The 18,417-nt window shown below is 35.0% G+C and overlaps 1 protein-coding gene across 1 annotated transcript in view; it reads right to left on the reverse strand.

Annotated features, from left to right (window-relative positions):
- Positions 1-18,417, reverse strand: part of LOC118194141 (intermembrane lipid transfer protein VPS13A-like) — a 483,044-nt gene that overhangs the window by 47,998 nt on the left and 416,629 nt on the right. Inside the window, exons 64-66 of the mRNA XM_085810380.1 lie at positions 9,505-9,650; positions 3,480-3,582; positions 1,062-1,121 (exon numbers count right to left, since the gene is read on the reverse strand). Of these exons, the coding sequence (XP_085666506.1) occupies positions 1,062-1,121; positions 3,480-3,582; positions 9,505-9,650 (309 nt within the window). The remainder of the gene's footprint in view (positions 1-1,061; positions 1,122-3,479; positions 3,583-9,504; positions 9,651-18,417) is intronic.

The following is an 18,417-nucleotide window of genomic DNA, read 5'->3' on the forward strand; positions in this document are numbered from 1 at the left end:
CTAATATATAATATATGGTGGCAATGATCTGAAAAGTGATACAGCCTTTTAAAGTTTTCGACGCAAAACGCCAAAACGAAATTAATAGTCCTTCAGGGCACATTGCCCCTTTGGACTAAAAATCTGATAGGTCTCAGATTTTAAATTACGTCCAAAAGTCCGTTTTTTTAACATTTTGTGTGTTACCTTTATTTATTAAATATCATGTTCTTCGCACTTAAACCATAAATTTCAGTTCAACGACAATATCGCAAAATAATTTTAACATGAGCCTATCTTTAGAATTTCCCATACACAGTCTCGTGCCTTGGAGATACAAATTTTTTTTTCTCTACAACGTTGCCATTGCTCGATTTGAAATCGTTGAGTTTGTTAATCAAAAATTCGTTAAAGGTTTACAAAATATGAAATTAATAATAAAACAAATTCCAAATTTCAAATCTTGGCTTCCAGATGCCCATTTCGCAGGAGGATTACGTTAGACAAAATGAGATGGTTCTAGGTACGGTTGCTTTATCACAATGCAAGAAACATACATTTATGCAGATTCTTCATTATTTAATTTCTTTAAATATAATACAGGTGAATAATATTGGGTGGCAACAGTTTGAAAAGTGAAACAACGCTTAAGCCGTTTATATAAACTTTTTATGAATCATATAATATTTTCATGCGATGGATTTATTTGTTAAGGATATGTATTGTAACTAATACTGCGATTTATTTAAAACCAAACCTAAATTTCAAAAGTTCATTTATAGTAATTCATTAGAAAAAACTTCAGCAAATATCTTAAATTCAGCTACGATGAAAACAACACGCTTAACTAACACATAAGGTATTTCTCCCAGCTTCTTATCGTGCCTTCGTGGTGCAGTGGTCTACACGCTGTACGCGTATTACAGAGGTCAGTGATTCGATTCCCGGCGAGTGCGTTTCTCATTTTTCATCTTTCATGCTTTCCAAAAAGTCCTAATGTCTCTCCAGTGGCGCCCGAACTAAAAGGGTGATGGATGATGATTCTCATATTCAAGATGGTTAAATTGCAAGTTGATACTCACTTGTTGAGGATCATACAGAGGAGTCTGGGCAATCTTCATGTCTTCTTTCAGCTTCTGGATCTACGGGAAAAGAAATATATAAAAGGATTTTAATAATAAACAAAAAATATTAAAATCACAAAAGAAAATCTGAAATGTTTCAGATTTTAAATTACCTCCAAAAGGGCGTTTTTTTAACATTTTGTGCGTTACATTTATTTATTAAATATCACGTTCCTCGCACTTAAACCACAAAATTCAGTTCGCAAAATAATTCAATATCGCAAAATAACTTTAAATTGAGCCTATCTTTAGAATTTCAGATACACAGTCTTACGAGCTGGAGATAAAAAGTTTTTTCTGTACAACGTTGCCACTGCTCGCTTTGAAATGATCATTGAATTTATTAATTAAAAATTCGTTAAAGATTTACATAACATTAAATCGATAATAAAACAAATTCCACATTCGAAATGAGGGCTTCCAGATGCCCATATTCTGTGGAAGAGTACGCTATTCAGAACTTGTTGGATCTATGTACCGTTGTTTTATCACAGAGCGAGAAACATTTTGCTTGTAAAGGATATGGTAGACATTAGGTATTATTTTGAAGCGGGAAACATGAAAAATGAGCAATGCCTTCGCCGAGAATCGAACCACGGGCCTCTGGAATACGTGCCCAGCGTGCGACCACCACACTACGCAGGCATGCCAAGAAGGCGGGAAAAATACCTTATATCCTCCCCTTTTTAAATAAAGGGCGACTGGGGTTTTAGGGGACCCAACTGCATCGAAATACAAAGGGGCCGGCCATGTTATGAAATTCAGGACATAACCATGACGATGTAATTCTTTGAAGATCTAAAATAAAGAGTTGATCATTGTTCGCCAAGGTTCAAGGTGCCTCAGCATCAAGATAAAGGTGCCCGGCCACCTTATGGCAATTAGTACATCACCATGACGATGTAATTATTTAAAGGTCTAAAATAAAGAGTTCATCATTGTTCGCCAAGTTTCAAGGTGCCTCGCATCAAGATACAAAAGTGCCCGGCCATTTTATGAAGTTCAGGACATAACCACGACGATGTAATTCTTTGAAGATCTAAAATAAAGAATTGATCATTGTTCGCCAAGGTTCAAGGTGCCTCAGAATCAAGATACAAAAGTGCCCGGCCATGTTATGAAGTTCAGGACATAACCATGACGATGTAATTCCTTGAAGATCTAAAATAAAGAGTTGATCGTTGTTCGCCAAGGTTTAAGGTGCCTCCGCATCAAGACACATAGGTGCCCGAAGATCTTATCAAGTTCAGTATTTACGATGACGATGTAATTCTTTGAGGATCTAAATAAACAATCAACGACTCCAATAAATGTGCCCGCACTTTCAGTGACAACAAAGACCTATGGACATCCATGACTTGAAAATTTCTTAATTGTCGATGACACGTGGACTGTGCGATATCACTTTCAAGTACTAAGAATTTAATGCTGTGAATGTAAATTAAATCTGCGTCTATTCCAGAACGGTTTCCGCTGATCTCTGAATTTTAGTATTGTCTCTAGAAAAAACGAACGCAACGATTCGTGTTAAAAATGAATGATTGTGAAGTAATATGCAGAAAAAGAAGCAAGGGAGAATGTAATATGAAATTAATTAAAAAAAATAAAAAACTGAAAGCTTAAAGGGGCCTTTTTTTAACGTTTTGTGGTTACCTCATTTTATTAAATATCATGTTCTTCGCACTTAAAACGTAAAATTCAGTTCAACAGCAATATCACAAATAATTTGTAAATAAATCTTTATAATTTTCAATACAACAGTCTCGCCGCGCTGGAGATAAAAATGTTTTTTCTTTTTTCTTGTACAGTGTTGCCATGGCTCGCTGTGAAATCGTGAAGTTTGTTAATCAAAAATTCGTTAAAGGTTTACAAAATGTGAAATAGATAATAAAACAGATTCCAAATTCGGGCTTCTAGATGCCCATATTCAGGTGGAAACATGAGTTATTCAAAATTGGATGGTTCTAGGTACCGTTGTTTTATCACAATGCAAGAAACATGCATACATTTATTCAGATTCTTCTTTATTTAATTTCCTTAATTAGAATACAGGGCTGTAATATTTGGTAGCAACAGTTTGAAAAGTGAGCCAACATTTAAAGTTTTCAACGCAAAATGCCAAAACGAGCTCTTCTGGGTTAACGCTGTTTGGGCTAAAAATTCAAATTTACTTTGACATAAGTTTAACTGAATATAGTTTGAAGTGTGGACAGGGATTTAAAGGCAGGGCAGGACACTGGTTTTCTGCAATAAAGAACTTTAAGGCGCATCTTAAACGAAAGGGCGAGTAGAAAAGTAATAAGCAATAATAATTTGTTTATAATAAAAATAAGAGCTTATACAGCTTTACACAGCACAGGAAAAAATGGAAATTACCTCATCAGATGATTGGCTGAAATAGCCGCACATGTCTTGCAGGGAAACTAAGAAGCCTTTGTCCAGACACAAATGCATTTCTTGAATTAATACTTTCCAAAATCTAGAAATTAAATCACAAATAAACGTATAGTTAGTATGAGTAATGAAACAGTAGACTGCTAGTTTAAATGATAAACGAGCCCTATCAAAAAAAATTCTAGACTAGTTTATAAAAAAAAGTCGCTAACTAAAAAGTAAGATTTTGATTAGACATGAGTTGATACAATTGCCCCAACGTTTCTCCTACATTTCGAACGTCTAAAACAGGCCTGTAGAACCCAAAAGACTTTTCTAGCCGACTATACTTGATAGTTACACTTTAAAAAACATACTATTCTGGCGGGCCTTTGTGCGTGTGTGCGCATATATATATATATATATATATACATATATATGTGTGTGTGTGTGTGCATACATTATAAGGTATTTCTCCCGCCTTCTTGGCATGCCTTTGTGGTGTGGTGGTCTGCACTCTGGGCGCGTATTCCAGAGGTCCACGGTTCGATTCCCGGCGAAGGCGTTGTTAATTTTTCATCTTGCTTTCAAAAAAAAAAAAATTCCTAATGTCTGTATAACATACACTGAAGAGCCAAAACATTATACCACCTACTGAATAACGCCTTGCGCGACGTTTTCCCTGCAAAATAGCTGCAACTCGCCTTGGCATGGGCCAAGTTCTGGTGCCAAGTTCTTGGTAGGTGACTGGAAACATGTTGTACCAAATGTCTAATGAGCGGCCACGCAAAGTCTAGATATTCCGACATCGTGGTGTTTGAACTCTGATCTGCCGTTCGATGACATTCCAGATGTGCTCTATCGGGTGAAGATTCAGCGAACTAAGTAGCCAGGACATTAACTGGAATTCATCTTTATGCTGTTCGGACCACTCCAACACATTTCGAGCCCATGCCACCGTGGCGTGTTGTCCCACTGAAGATTCCATTTCCAGTTGGGAAGACAGACGCCATGTAAAGATGCAGTTATGTTCAGATAGTTCGCAGATTCTTTGAACTAGTCTGCGACAAGTAAGAAGCCCAGAGACGCACATGAGAACGTCCCCCAAAGCATAATACCGCCACTAGTAGCCTGTGTATGACCTGCTGTGCAGAGTTTGGAAGTCGTCTAGAAGACGGCGTACCCTGACACGACCATCGACGTTGATAAATGAAAAATCGTGATTCATCCGTCTGGGCAACTGTCTGGGCTAGTTGACAATGAGGCTTGGCCAACAGAGGCACGTGAGTGGAAGATCTGCTGCGCAGTCCCATACACAACAACGTCCAGTGGTCTGGTACTTGCTAGGCGTTAAAAACCAGCCCTCTTTCAAAACTCAACAACGTCCGCTGTACTTATGCGTTCCGAAACACTTGCACTTGGACTTACATTGTATTGGATTGTCAGCTGAGCCACTGCCTGGCGCCGATTTTGCTGTACCAAACGGGACAGCTTCCAATGTCTTTTTTCTTTGATGACGCGTGCCCATCCAACACCTTGGCGTCTACTGCTGGTTTCACCGTCACTTATCCACATTGCTAAATACTAACAGCTGCAGATAGTAAAGAACTTACCAGTGGTGAGAAAAGTACGAGCATAGACATGAAATATACGAGGGCATTTCGAAAAGTAAAGATACAATGGCCCGCATTCCTTAAAAAAGCATTTATTTAGAAAACGTCAGTTACATCTTATTAACTGGATTATTTATTATTTTTCGACATAATCACCTCCGTTATCCAAACATTTGTTAAATCGGTTCACGAGCTTTTGTATCCCACAGTCATAGAAGGTTGCCGCCTGTTGGAACCCAGCGCGCACACAATTTCCTGTACTCTAACTTGATAGTCACAACTTCATAAAGAATTGCCATTGACACTTCCGGTATGATCTGACGCAATTCTTTCAATCTGAGATGTCTATTCGCACGAATTGCTTCCTCTGTTCTCTGAAGAAGGACATCAGAGATCACAAATGGCCGACCTGTTCTTTGCTTGTCATGAACATCGGTCCTACCTTCAGAGAAATGACGACACCATTTCGTTACATTTTGTCGATTCATAATGTTCCCCAAAACAGAAACAATTTCTTTGTGAATATCCGCCGGTCGCTGACCTTTTGCATGAAGAAAACGTATGACGGAGCGCATTTCGCATTTGGCGAGATTCTGAATTGGCGCAGCCATTTTAAACACGACCTAGTCCAACCAGAATCAACGTTGAAATGCCGAATGACCGCGAGGAGAAAGCTAACGGTTCAAGGTTAACAGCTGTGTTGCCAACTTGCTCACCAAAACCTTTCTTTTCCTCTGGCGTACGGTGTATCTTTACTTTTCGAAATGCCCTCGTATATACTAGCACTACCATTCTAGGCACATATGTACTAGCATTGTTAAAAGACATGAAATATATATATACTAGCATTACCATTCTAGGCATATATATACTAGCATTGTTAAAAGTTACTCATTTCCTCATTCTAAATCATGACAATCTATCATTTAGCTCACTGCCTTATTTATAGAATTATAAAAATCATATTCCAGAAAACACTGGCAGGCTTTAATATTGGCAGTAGTCAACACGTAATCTTATTTGCATTAATTTAAAAGGAAAAATATTTGTACTTGAGGTAAATATTTATGATTAGTAGATTATGATTCTAAAGTATAAAACTTCTTGAGAATATTCATAACCTCAGGTTTTGAGAAGTTATAAATTACTTGCGTGAAAATTCTGTCGGCAAACCAAATTTAACAGAGTTATTATTTAAGACCATAAATCAAAAGCAATATCATTGATTGCCATTTAAGAGAAAAAAATCAACTTCGGCATATAATAATTTATTTATTAACCGATTCCTCAATGTAATATTAAATATTTCTGTCCAGTTTTGTCGTTCGGGAGTCAAACTGTTTGTGTTTTACTTTTTATAACGTGTAATACAATAAAAAATACAATAAAAAATGTTGCAAAATGCCCAGAAGTGGTGAGATAGGTTCCCCGCAAGGCAAGTATGGGGTTGCCATAAAATGGCAAAGAGATGCAAGGTTGTCAGATTTGGCGCTAAATTACCTATTTGGCGACAAAACTGGCGATATGCCACAGACAGATGGAAAACCTTCTAGAACGAATTCTTACCGGTTTGGCCCAAAATGTGCTGGAATGCAGGTCAAAAGCTATATAAACCCTGCTAGAGTAGTAGTCTAGTGTTGAGTTGGTCTAGAGTTGAGTGTATCGCGAGTTGCTGCGTGCAAAGTCTCGAGAGTACGTTGAATTCCGAGAACGGCCAAACCGAGTCGGGAGCTATACTCGAGTGCTTTGTCGTGAAGCTGTCTTCACAGGTATAGCCTGATAGCCTGAAAGCTGTGTTGCTGACTGTTTCAGCGTGCTTTTCGACGACTGTAAACGTGTTTTTGGAGCTTTCCTGAGTAATACTGACTAATAAATTGCGTTTTCACTCTTCATAAAGTGTTGTAGTCAATCACTGCAAATCCACGAAACCGTAAGAACGCAACAATGAGTACAGGAAATGTGTAAAGTGAGATTTCGTATTTTATATACCTTTTTTTTTTAAAGTTAAGAATAGGAAAACATGAATTTCTGCGTCATTTAAAACATTTTTGCAACAGGAAGAATCAAAAATAAAGGCCTAGTAAGGGCTTTTGTGGACATGGAGTCTATATTTACTGCACCACAAAAGGAAAAACAGAAGAAATTCTGAAGCAATGTAAAAGAAAGAAGCTTAAGAAATTCTGAAGGTCTTCTTAACACAGCTTAAGACGTAATTCTGTAAAAATATTTAAATAATTACTGTGCTGTTACCATTAATAATATTATATTATCTCTTTCAGTTAGATGCACACTGAAATTCTGGGGAATTTCATGATTCACATTTATTTTAATAATTTTTCCCACATTTTTTAAAATAACTTTAATGCTCAAAAATCAAGAAAGGAAAATTGTGCAAATAATTTAATATCCGAAGATCGCGGTTAAGGCAAGAACACAACAAATGAAAAAGAGTCCTTGATACACTATTGGTAATTATCACAATATTTTTTGTTTAAACCCTGGATAAACTACAGGTAACTATCCCAATATGTTTTCTGAAAAAACCTGGATAAACTACAGGTAACTATCACAATGTTTTTTCCTTAAAACCCTGGATAAACTACAGGTAACTATCAAAATAGTTTTTGTTTTAAAAGCTAAATAAACTACAGGTTACTATCCCAATATTTTTTTCTTTAGAAACCTAGATAAACTACGGGTAACTATCACAATATTTTTTAAAAACCTGAATAAACTACAGGTAACTATCGCAATATTTTTTCTTTAAAATCCTGGATAAACTACAGTTAACTATCACAATGCTTTTTCTTGAAAAACTTAGATAAACTGCAGGTAACTATCGCAATATTAAAAAAAACCTGGATACACTACAGGTAACTATCACAATGGTTTTTCTTTAAACACCTGGGTAAACTACAGGCAACTATCACAAGTGTTTTCTTTATAAACTTGGATAAACTATAGGTAACTATCGCAATATTTTTTCTTTAAGAACCTGGATAAACTGCAGGTAACTATTACAACATTTTTTCTTTAAAAATCTGGATAAACCACAGGTAACTATCATAATAGTTTTTCTTTAAGCACCTGGATAAACTACAGATAACTATCACAATTTTTTTCTTTAAAAAACCTGGATAAACTATAGGTAACTAACGCAATATTTTTTCTTTAAAAACCAGGATAAACTACAGGTAACTATCACAATATTTTTTTTCTTTAAAAAAAATTTAAATTTAAATTTAAAAAAAAACTACATTCCAATAAGAAGACAGGGTAGTATAAACATACATGTAATAAGCATTTCTACTTCCCTGTCATATGAATCTCCCCCCATTCTTATTCTTGTTTCTGCTATTCCTCATGACTAAAATCATTCATAAATAATTAGAGATGGTGAACGTACAACTGAGTCAGAGAAATGAGTCAAAGTTGAATGTCGGTTAGCGCTTACTTCGCTATGGTAGGTCGGTTTTTGCATTAGGCTGGATAAATTTCAAGTATTAGATGGGAAATGTTCGGCGTGACATTTGCAGGCAGTTTGCGAGGATAAACTTTATTAATATGACGGAAACAATCACTATCTAAAGGATGAATCCATTTTAAAATTTACTAGGTGCTCCTTCTCAGAATGCAATGAGGAAGAAAGAATATTTTCAAAATTTTCAGAACCTGTCGTTAAGAAGCTGGGGGTGGGGCGTGCTAGAGTAAATATGGTATTAGTCAATGATACAAGCTAAAGGCTTCCATCTTCTGAAACGCATTCTAAACCATTCCACTTTACATTCATTACCAGCCGCTACGCGGCCAGCCTTCGTCTGGCTTTTAAATGTACCGGAAAAATGCCTAACATTAAATTTAAAAACCAAACATTAAATTTAAAAACTGCACAGAACTTTACTCTGCAGAACAACTTTATCAAAAATAAATAAATAAAAAATAAAATAAATAAATAAAAATGTATTACATATAAAAAAATTACAATGAATTAAGCAATATCCCTTAATACAAATATTAATTATCCTAATAAATAAATTAACCAACTCCCCATTGAATTCTCTCGACAAACGTCCAGTATCTAAGAGAAACATTAAATTTAACTGTACAGAATTATCGACCTCATTTTTCCGAGTGGCAGCAGTGCTGATATAATAAGAGAGAATTATCGATTTGATTCGATTTCATCAAAAAACATAAAATAAAAAAAATCTCAATCGAATTTTGAAAAAAATCGCTTCGACGTGCACTTGCTCTTGTCTAGATGCACCTACGTACAAAATTTCCTGGCCCTGGGTCTATTAGCTTACGCGCAGCATTAACGAAAGACACACACACACACACACACACACACACACACACACACAGACAGATTCTTCCTTTATATATATGTATATAGATTTATTTCGTTTACTCACTTGAGGGTCTTGTTGGAACGCGAGGAGTGCAGAAGAAGGGCAGTTTCGAAGAAAGGCTTGGGTCCACTTCTTCGCACTACATACTGGGGCGTAGTACCAGGGTAGAGAACTGTGGGGAAAATGGCGTCTGGAAGTTGATTGTCCACCTGTCAATGGAATAAAAGATAGTAATCGATTGACTGTGTGTATGAAAAATATTTACTTCTTTGAAACTATAGTCGATGTCACCTATTGTGATCACATTTGTCCAGGCTATTTCGGTAAGCATATTTCGTAAGTGCACACCTGTATGGCCACCAAGGGAGTGGTTTCTAGAATAGACCAATGGGCTTTCAATATTTCTGGCCTTTTGCATGACATTTGCCGTGCTTTAAGCAAGTTTTGCCATACAATTTTTAAATGTTTAAAATGTTTTGCCATACAATTTTCTGTATAAAATAATTAATCCATTGTGGATTTCTTGTGAAACTTTTTAGAGCGAAGTTAGCTTAAGCATATATAAATATGTATATGTATGTGATATTTTGGCAGTCATTGGACATTCTTACCTCAGAACTCTAAAATATGCTATTGTTTTAAAAGAATACAGTGCTAAAATTAATAATTCAATTCAAAATTTTATGACTTTCAATGAAATGTCAAATTGAGTCAAAACATCAGTTAAAATTTTTATGACGATAGTTTTTGTTTATAAGTTAATATGTTTTGTATTTTCACAATTATATCTTTCACATTTTGCTGCTCTAATGCTTGTTCTTCCACTCTGCTCACCCAACTTTTCTTTTGAAGGGGGAATATGTAAGATATAACAAAATATAATAGCTGTTTGAAAAAAAAAAATAATTGGCGACCTCAAAATTAACATTCTAAATTTGGTGATCTGCCCCTAAATTCATCTCTTCTTACAAGTTCCAGGTTTTTCTATCTGACGTAGCGTTTTAATGCAGTTACCTATTGTCCAATCAAATTAATTATAAATCAAAACTTTGAACTGAAACTTTCCGACTCCCACCCTTCTTGATACTCTGCCCTTTTCCGCATAAGCTCTGCTGCTGGCATGACGCTTTTCATCCATGTTGCTGCTGCTGCTTACTTGCTGAAGATAACGTCGTACTTCAAAATGCAACTTTCTGTATTCAAATATAATTAGGAAACACCTTATCTGAAAAAGGATGTTTTTGATACGCATAAAAAAAATAACTGTGATATTTTGGCAGTCATGAATCTGGACATCAGAGTTCAGGCATGGTTTTAGCAGAGTGGTAAGACGATATCCAAGGAAGCCACACAGAGGAATTTCACTTTTAATTGCACATATTTATTTAATTCAAATAGCAGATCAATTTCCTTTTCCGACGAAGTTCTCCAAATTACATATTCAATAATGAGTTACTAAGTACGATTAAATTTTGACTTTCTGCGTCATAGCATTCTAACAAAGAAAAGAAGGATGGACAGAGCAGCGCGGAGTATAGCACAGGAGGGGAGAGGAGCTTCTGACGCAAAATGGCGCGCACTCAGTTTTTATAGTAGCGGTTATGTAATAGGCGTGAATGTTCTGGAAGGTACTGATCTAGGGGGAAAATCCTGAACTGCAGAAAGTTAATTAAAGGTTGCGTGTTCGGCTAGAGCAAAGCCATCGTATTTTTTATATTTTACATCTATATATGTAATATATATTATATATATATATAGGTTTGGAGGCAACTGAATTTAAATGATATTGTAGATTAGTTCGAAAATTAAATCTTTTATATGTTTGCACATTTTTTTTAATTATTTTAACTTTAAATTTGCTTTTTTACGTATATACATGTTTGTTAAAATTTTAAATTTCATTTCTTGCAGCAAAGGCGCAAAGAATTAATTAAATTTGTATTTAAATTAAATTAAATTTATTCTTTTGAAACAATTATATATATATATATATGTAATATATATTAGATTTCTAATAAATAATTAATAGATTTCTAATTAAAATAAATTTCTAATAGAAATATATATATATATATATATATGTAAATAATATAAATCTTAGCAATTTTTATTACAATCTATATGAAAAATATGTTCTATAATAATAATCACTGTACAGTTTTATTCAAAGTGAATTTCCCTAATTTACATTTTAATCAAGCATTCATTAAATTCATTAAATTTATTCATTTACATTTTATTTATTTTATTATTAAATTTCATTCCTAATTTACATTTTATTCAAAGTGAATATTTAGTGTGTTAAATTTCACATTAAATTCTTGAATGATCGCCTATGCAAGAAATACTGTTCAAATGAAATGGATGTATCTTATTCACAACGAATATTTTTAATCTATTCATATGTAACTTAAGTAACTTTCATATGTAAGTTAACAATAGGTACAATCAGATCATTCACAATATATATTTTGAATCTTACACTTTCAAAATCAAAGGAATGCAAGCATTAACCACTTGCGCTAAAAAGCTTTTGTCTCAAACCGCGAAGCTGAAAAATGCTTTTGTCTCAAACCGCGAGCGAGGTGAACACCACGTCGATAGGTATTTATCGCAAAAATTAAAATAATGTGGTGCACACGTCGCCTAATAAAGAGATTGTTTAGTTCTCGAGTTATAGCTCTGGATTGCACTCGCAGACGCGGAGCGGCGTAAATGAGACACTTTACCGCTAGTTATATTGTAGCGCACGGCACCGCAACAGTGAAGTTTAGTCGTAGCGCAAGTGGTTAAGATAAAATACTAAATTCATTGAAACACTTTCAATTACTCTGATCTCAATAATAAAAAAAAAAAAATAAAAAAAAAAAAAATAAATAAAAAAAATAAAAAAAAACGTACGTATGAATTCTCTTACTCCACAGGTATTAGTAAACGAATAATATTCGAGGCTAATTGTATCTCGATAAAAAAGACGCTAATATGCTACGAACATTAATCCGAATATCAGTGCGTGATAAGTTTCACTAAAGAGAAATGTTAACGATTAAATAAACGTATAAAATGAGAGCATTTCGAGAATTTCTACTAAAATGGAAGCAGCATTTATACGCTGTACATATATAACTGCGAAACAAAGGCAAAATAACTACGGTGGCATCCACACTTTCAATGCGTCACAAGAGCAGTAGAAACTCTTGTGTTCGTAATTCAAACCCCTCCCTCAGTGGCCATACTAATGTGCACTTGTGAATTATGTTTTTGGCAACATTAACCGAATTATAACAAAATATCCATCATAACAGTAATGAAATTTAACCAATTTTAATATATACAACAAGAAACATAAATACAGCGGAACCTCGAGTTACGCATTTCATTCGTTCCAGCATTAAGCTCATATAGCGAATTTCTCATATCTAGAAACAAACTTCCCCATTGAAAATAATGGAAATCCAGTTAATCCGTTCCGCACTCCAAAAAATCTCATTGCCATTTCATCTTCAGTCGACGTACTTGGTGTTTTTCGGAGGTGGTCCAGACTTCGGAGGTGGTCCAGTACAGATTATTAGCCCTAGCGCAAATAATAGCTCCCGACACCGAATCGCCTTTTATTTGCTTCTCATTAATCCACACCAACAGCAGCTTCTCATCATTTTCTAGGAGTTTTGGACGGTGCTTGGAAATAACGGTAACTCCTTTGGCGGCAGAGTGATGAGTTTGTGTATCGGGCCTCAGAACTCCTTTGGCCACATCAAGTTTCTTAATTTCTTACTTCTACTCCAGAATAGTGCAGATCGTCGATATGAAAAGGCCGTAAGCCTTCGCCAATTCCGTCGCTCTTACACCTTGCTTATGTTTATCTATGATTTCTTAATTTCAATGGTCATATGGCTTCCTTCATTTGCTTTGGAGCGCTATCTGAGCCAACCATCTTCTTGGGAGGCATCGTGGAATAATTATTTTCACTTTAAATGTAAAAAACAATTAACTCACAAGCGCACAAAGTTGTGGATCAACGTACACTGAGTAATCTGACGAGAGGATTTCCCGATTGGGAAACGCATTACGCATACCAAGAGCCTGGCTCGTTGCTGGTTCTTCGAGTCAAGACTCGTATTTAGAGAGGAATATTTTGCTCATACTTTCTTCGTATCTCGAATTTCTCGTATACAAAGGAGCTCGTATCTCGAGGTTCCGCTGTAACTAATTTCAAGACATTTTAATAAGGACAATGCAAGAATCTGCTTATGAATTCCTCATTGTGTCCTTAACGCAACATATGATTTACGAAGGATCGATTATTATTATTAATATTTAATTATTTGACTGATTATTTGACTTATTTATTATTTAATTAACAATTTATTTGACTGATGTTGTACCCTTAATCATAATAATTGGAGGGCATCCTTCATCCAGTACAAGAGAACACAGAAATGTAAAATTTAAAATTAGCAAGAAAGCGACTTTTGTCTGGTATTGGTTTTTTCAAAGGAACCTTTTTTTTTTTTTTTTTTTTTTTTTTTTTTTTTTAAGCCGGGGGGAAAATTTTGAAAAAATATTTTTCCTTCTCAAGAAGACGGACTTGTATTTTGAATTGCCCTCAAAATCGACAGAGTTATTCATTTTCTAAGCCAAAGTAAGGTTGCTTTTTTACCTAATTTTAAATGGTTGACTAAAATCGGGGGGGGGGGAAGTATGAAAGCTTTCAGATTTTACATTACGCCCAAAGGGGCGTTTATTTAACATTTTGTGCGTTACCTTTATTTATTAAATATAATTTTCTTTGCGCTTAAACCATAAACTTCAGTTCAACAGCAATATCACAAACTAATTTTTAAATGAGCATAGATTTAGAATTTCTGATACACGGTTAGGCGCGCTGGAGATACAATTTTTTTCCCACGTACAGTGTTGCCATTGCCATTTTTTAGTCCAAAGGGGCAATTTGCCTTGAAGGACTATTAATTTCGTTTTGGTATTTTGCGTCGAAAACTTTTAAACTTCACTTTTCAAATGGTTACCACAAAATACTGTCTTATATTTAAAGAAGTTCGCCCTGTCTTATATTTAAAGAAATTAAATAATGAAGAATCAGCATTAATGTATGTATGTTTCTTACATTGTGATAAAACAACGGTACTTACAGCCATCAAAATTTAAAGAACGTAATCTTCCATAGAATATGGGCATGCGGAAGCCCTAATTTGAATTTGAAATTTATTTTATTACCGATTTCAGATTTTGTAACACTTCAACCAATTTTTTTACTAAAAAAATTAACGATTTCAAAGAGAGCAACGCCAACACTGTACGAGGAAAAAAAAATTGTCCTGCGCTAGAGACTGTGTATCGGAAATTCTAAAGATAGGCTCATTTTAAAATTAATTTGCGATATTGCTATTGAACTGATTTCTATAGTTTGAATATGTAGAACATGATGTTTAATAAATAAGGTAACACACAAAACGTTAAAAAAAACAAACGCCCCTTTGGGCGTAATTTATAATTTCGGTTTTTTTTTTTTTTTTTTTTTTTTTTTTTTTTTTGCACAGCCTACATTGTCAGTATTATTTATATTTGGGATGTAAATTGAGAAAAGAGTCCAGATCTATTCTACCTTCAGAGGCTGCGAACGGCAGTGAATCGTAAAGCAATTTTAAATGAAATTCTATGTTTTAAGACCTGAGTTTTGGAAAACAGGTGGGAAAATTTTAGTCTGAAATCGTGAATTTTCAAATTCCAACAACACTCTCAATAGAATGCTTTATCATTAGCTATAAGCTTTATCATTTATATCTAGTTTTATGATTGGCATTCTACGAATTGTTTTGAAGTTAGGTTTAGGATATTATGAAATGAATGAACTTGCCTACCTTAGTTACTGTTTGGTTTAGTTAATATTTTCAGAGGAAGCAGTACCATCAGCATCTTGGTTCATGCTATTTGAAAAGGCGATGATAGAAAAGAAGAAGAGCGAAAAGATAAAAAAATGATTTTAACGTTGTAGAAACATTAGTTATTTTTTAAAGCAGGCAAGATGAAGAATTAGCAACGCCTTTTCAAAGAATCGAACCACGGATCTCTTAATTACGCACTGGGCGTGCAAACCACCACACCATGAAGGCATGCCAAGAAGGTGGGAGAATACCTTATACACTTCCCCTTTTAAACGGCGACTGCGGTTTTTAGGGGGCCCACTCGCCAAATCCTGGGTAAGGAGAATCTTCATTTAACACCCTTTTAGTTCGGGCGCCACTGTAGAGACATTAGGTTAATTGGAAAAGCCGGAGAGGTGAAAAATGAGCAAACGCCTTCGTCGGGAATTGAACCACGGATCTTTGCAATACCGGCCCAGCTTACAGAACCACTACACCACGAAGGCACACTAGGAAAGCGAGAGAGATACTTTATATACTCTCATTTTAAAGGACGACTGGGGTTTTTAGGGGACCCAATCGCTAAATCCTGGATGTGCGGAGTCCTCATCCAATACCCTTTTAATTCGGGCGCCACTATAGAGACATTAAGTATTTTTGGAAGCAGGCAAGATGAAAAATTAGTAACGCCTTCGCCGGGAATCGAACCACGGATATCTCAATTACGCGCTGAGCGTGCAGACCACCACACCACGAAGGTATGCCAAGAAGGTGGGAGAAATACCTTATAACTTGAATGAACTCAGACTGATCAGTAGAACGTTGGGCAGGACACGAGCACGTTCTTTAGTCATATTGTAACGATTTTAAGTTTTACTAACGTTTATTTTATTTTAAATCTTTACTGTCTCTCTTGTTTTCCACTTCCGACTAGAATAAACGCGGTTAGTTTTAGTTATGCAAACTGAGCTTGAAAACTGTTAAGTATTTAAGTTGTGGCTTTTAGCCAAGAAGGAGTTAGAGGGAGAGGACTTCTCGCTACCTTACCTCACGCGTGCTTTTCAGTTAGTTGCTGTCCGCCTTTAAGGGCAGAATATTGTCCTCTCGATACTGAGGACGTATTGTAGTTTTCCCGCATTCTGCGTACTACATATGTAAAGATTAACGTAACATACGTAAAGATTAAAAGGCCAGTCTTCGCGTTACTAGTCTTTGCAAAGCATATGAGTTTAGTTCTTACTTAATTTTGCTATTTTAGTTTTAAGTAAACTTCCTGTTCTACTCAGGACTCCAGCATGTTCGCAAAGTCAGTAAGAGGAAATAGTTGTCCTGAAAATATTAATTCGATTTTTTCAGAGAATTGGAGGATTAGTATGTAACATATTCAGTAATATTATTATTAATATGCAACGTACAAGGTCTGCCCGAAAGTAATGCACCCATTTTTTTAAGGGGTAATGGAACCTAGAAATCTTCAAAAAATGGTGATCTCAGATTTTTGCATTTTCAGATTCTCTGCACTTATATCTTTCTAAAATATCATTCTTTAATCCCTATGAAAATTAGAACTGTAAAAAATCTAGTTTTAATTTGTCATCGAATGCTTTGATAGATGAGGATTTTTACATAAAAACGAATTTTTCTCCAAACGTGATTTTTTAATACTCGATGTACCTTTTCTCAGGAACTACTGTTCACAGGTATCTAAAATTTTTATGGCTTATTTATTAGGTTTCCTAATATTTCCTAAAACAAACTTTTTATGATAAACTAAGATAAAAAAAAATTAAAAAATTGTGTGAGAAAAGAGCTAAATTTTGCTATGCCTAACAAAATATTCTGTAAATTACTCTATCATTTAAAAATCAACTAGCAATACTTTAATCACATAAACAATTTCAAGCGTGTATCTATAGCAGATTTTGAGAAAAGGTACATCGAAAATGGCCAATTTAACATTGTCGGTATAGGGGTTTTTGATACCTCTTAAGAAATTTATTGAACAGATTAGACTCAATATTCTCCGAAATACATCCTTCCTGCTTTAACACACTTGTTCCAACAAGAACAAGGTTTCCATGCTTTATATGCGCGCTCAATAATCTTCGAAATACATCCTTTCTGCTTTAACACACTTGTTCCAACAAGGTTTCCATGCTTTATATGCGTCCAAGAAGTCCTTCAAATGGATGTTCTTTAGGAACCACGTCGTAGCTATCTTGATGTTTTGCAAGATCCCCAAATGCTGTCCTTTGAGGGATTTTTTAATCTCCGACAATCAAATATCTTTTTTATTCTCCATTCAAACGCCTCCGAAAGCGTTTTCTCAAGTTTGAAATAAAACGTTTTCCGTATCGCTGCTCGAGAGTTTTTTCCATCTTGATTTCGACCAAACACTCACTGTTTCACTCGACTCTTGTGTGACTCTCTTGTGAACTGCGACTCTTCAGGAGCTCGGAGCCGACTGGCGCTGGTCGCGCTGTGTTCCAAAGACTCCACCCAGCGTCTAGGACTTTTCGCCGTCGCCATTTCACCGTGACCATTTCGCCATCATGACATATTTTCTTTACATGACGGTATTATATCTTGCTCTATTATACTTGTATTAAATTTGTTTAGCTTAATAATTAAACTTTTGATATAACACAAGTTATATTATCGATTTTAAAACTATACAGTTACAAGATTTACATGATTCGTCAAACCTTCTTGAAATTTTAATCGGCTAGTCCAGAGAAATCACTCATACAAGTAGGAAATTTATATTTTTACGAAATCTGAATGGAAAACGGAATCACTCTGGAATCTTGTCGGCACCTTACTCTATTAAAATGAATATGTCATGTGTAACGATGTATTTGTATAAAATATTGCACAAAAACATCTTATATATTATTTTACATAAAATGCTTATTAAATTAAATTAAATTATTAAACTCAACAGAGTTACTAATTTAAATCAATATAATACGGCAAGATATAATACAGTCGTGTCAAGAAAAATATGTCTTGACAGTTAGAGTAGACAGAAGGGTACCCCTTGTATTATCGCGAAGTTGTTGTTTCATTTATCGCCAATTTGTTGTTTCATTTA

The sequence above is a fragment of the Stegodyphus dumicola genome, chromosome 2 (assembly GCF_044657685.1).
Source record: "Stegodyphus dumicola isolate Sdum_Otavi_A_Nest chromosome 2, ASM4465768v1".
NCBI lineage: Eukaryota > Metazoa > Arthropoda > Arachnida > Araneae > Eresidae > Stegodyphus > Stegodyphus dumicola.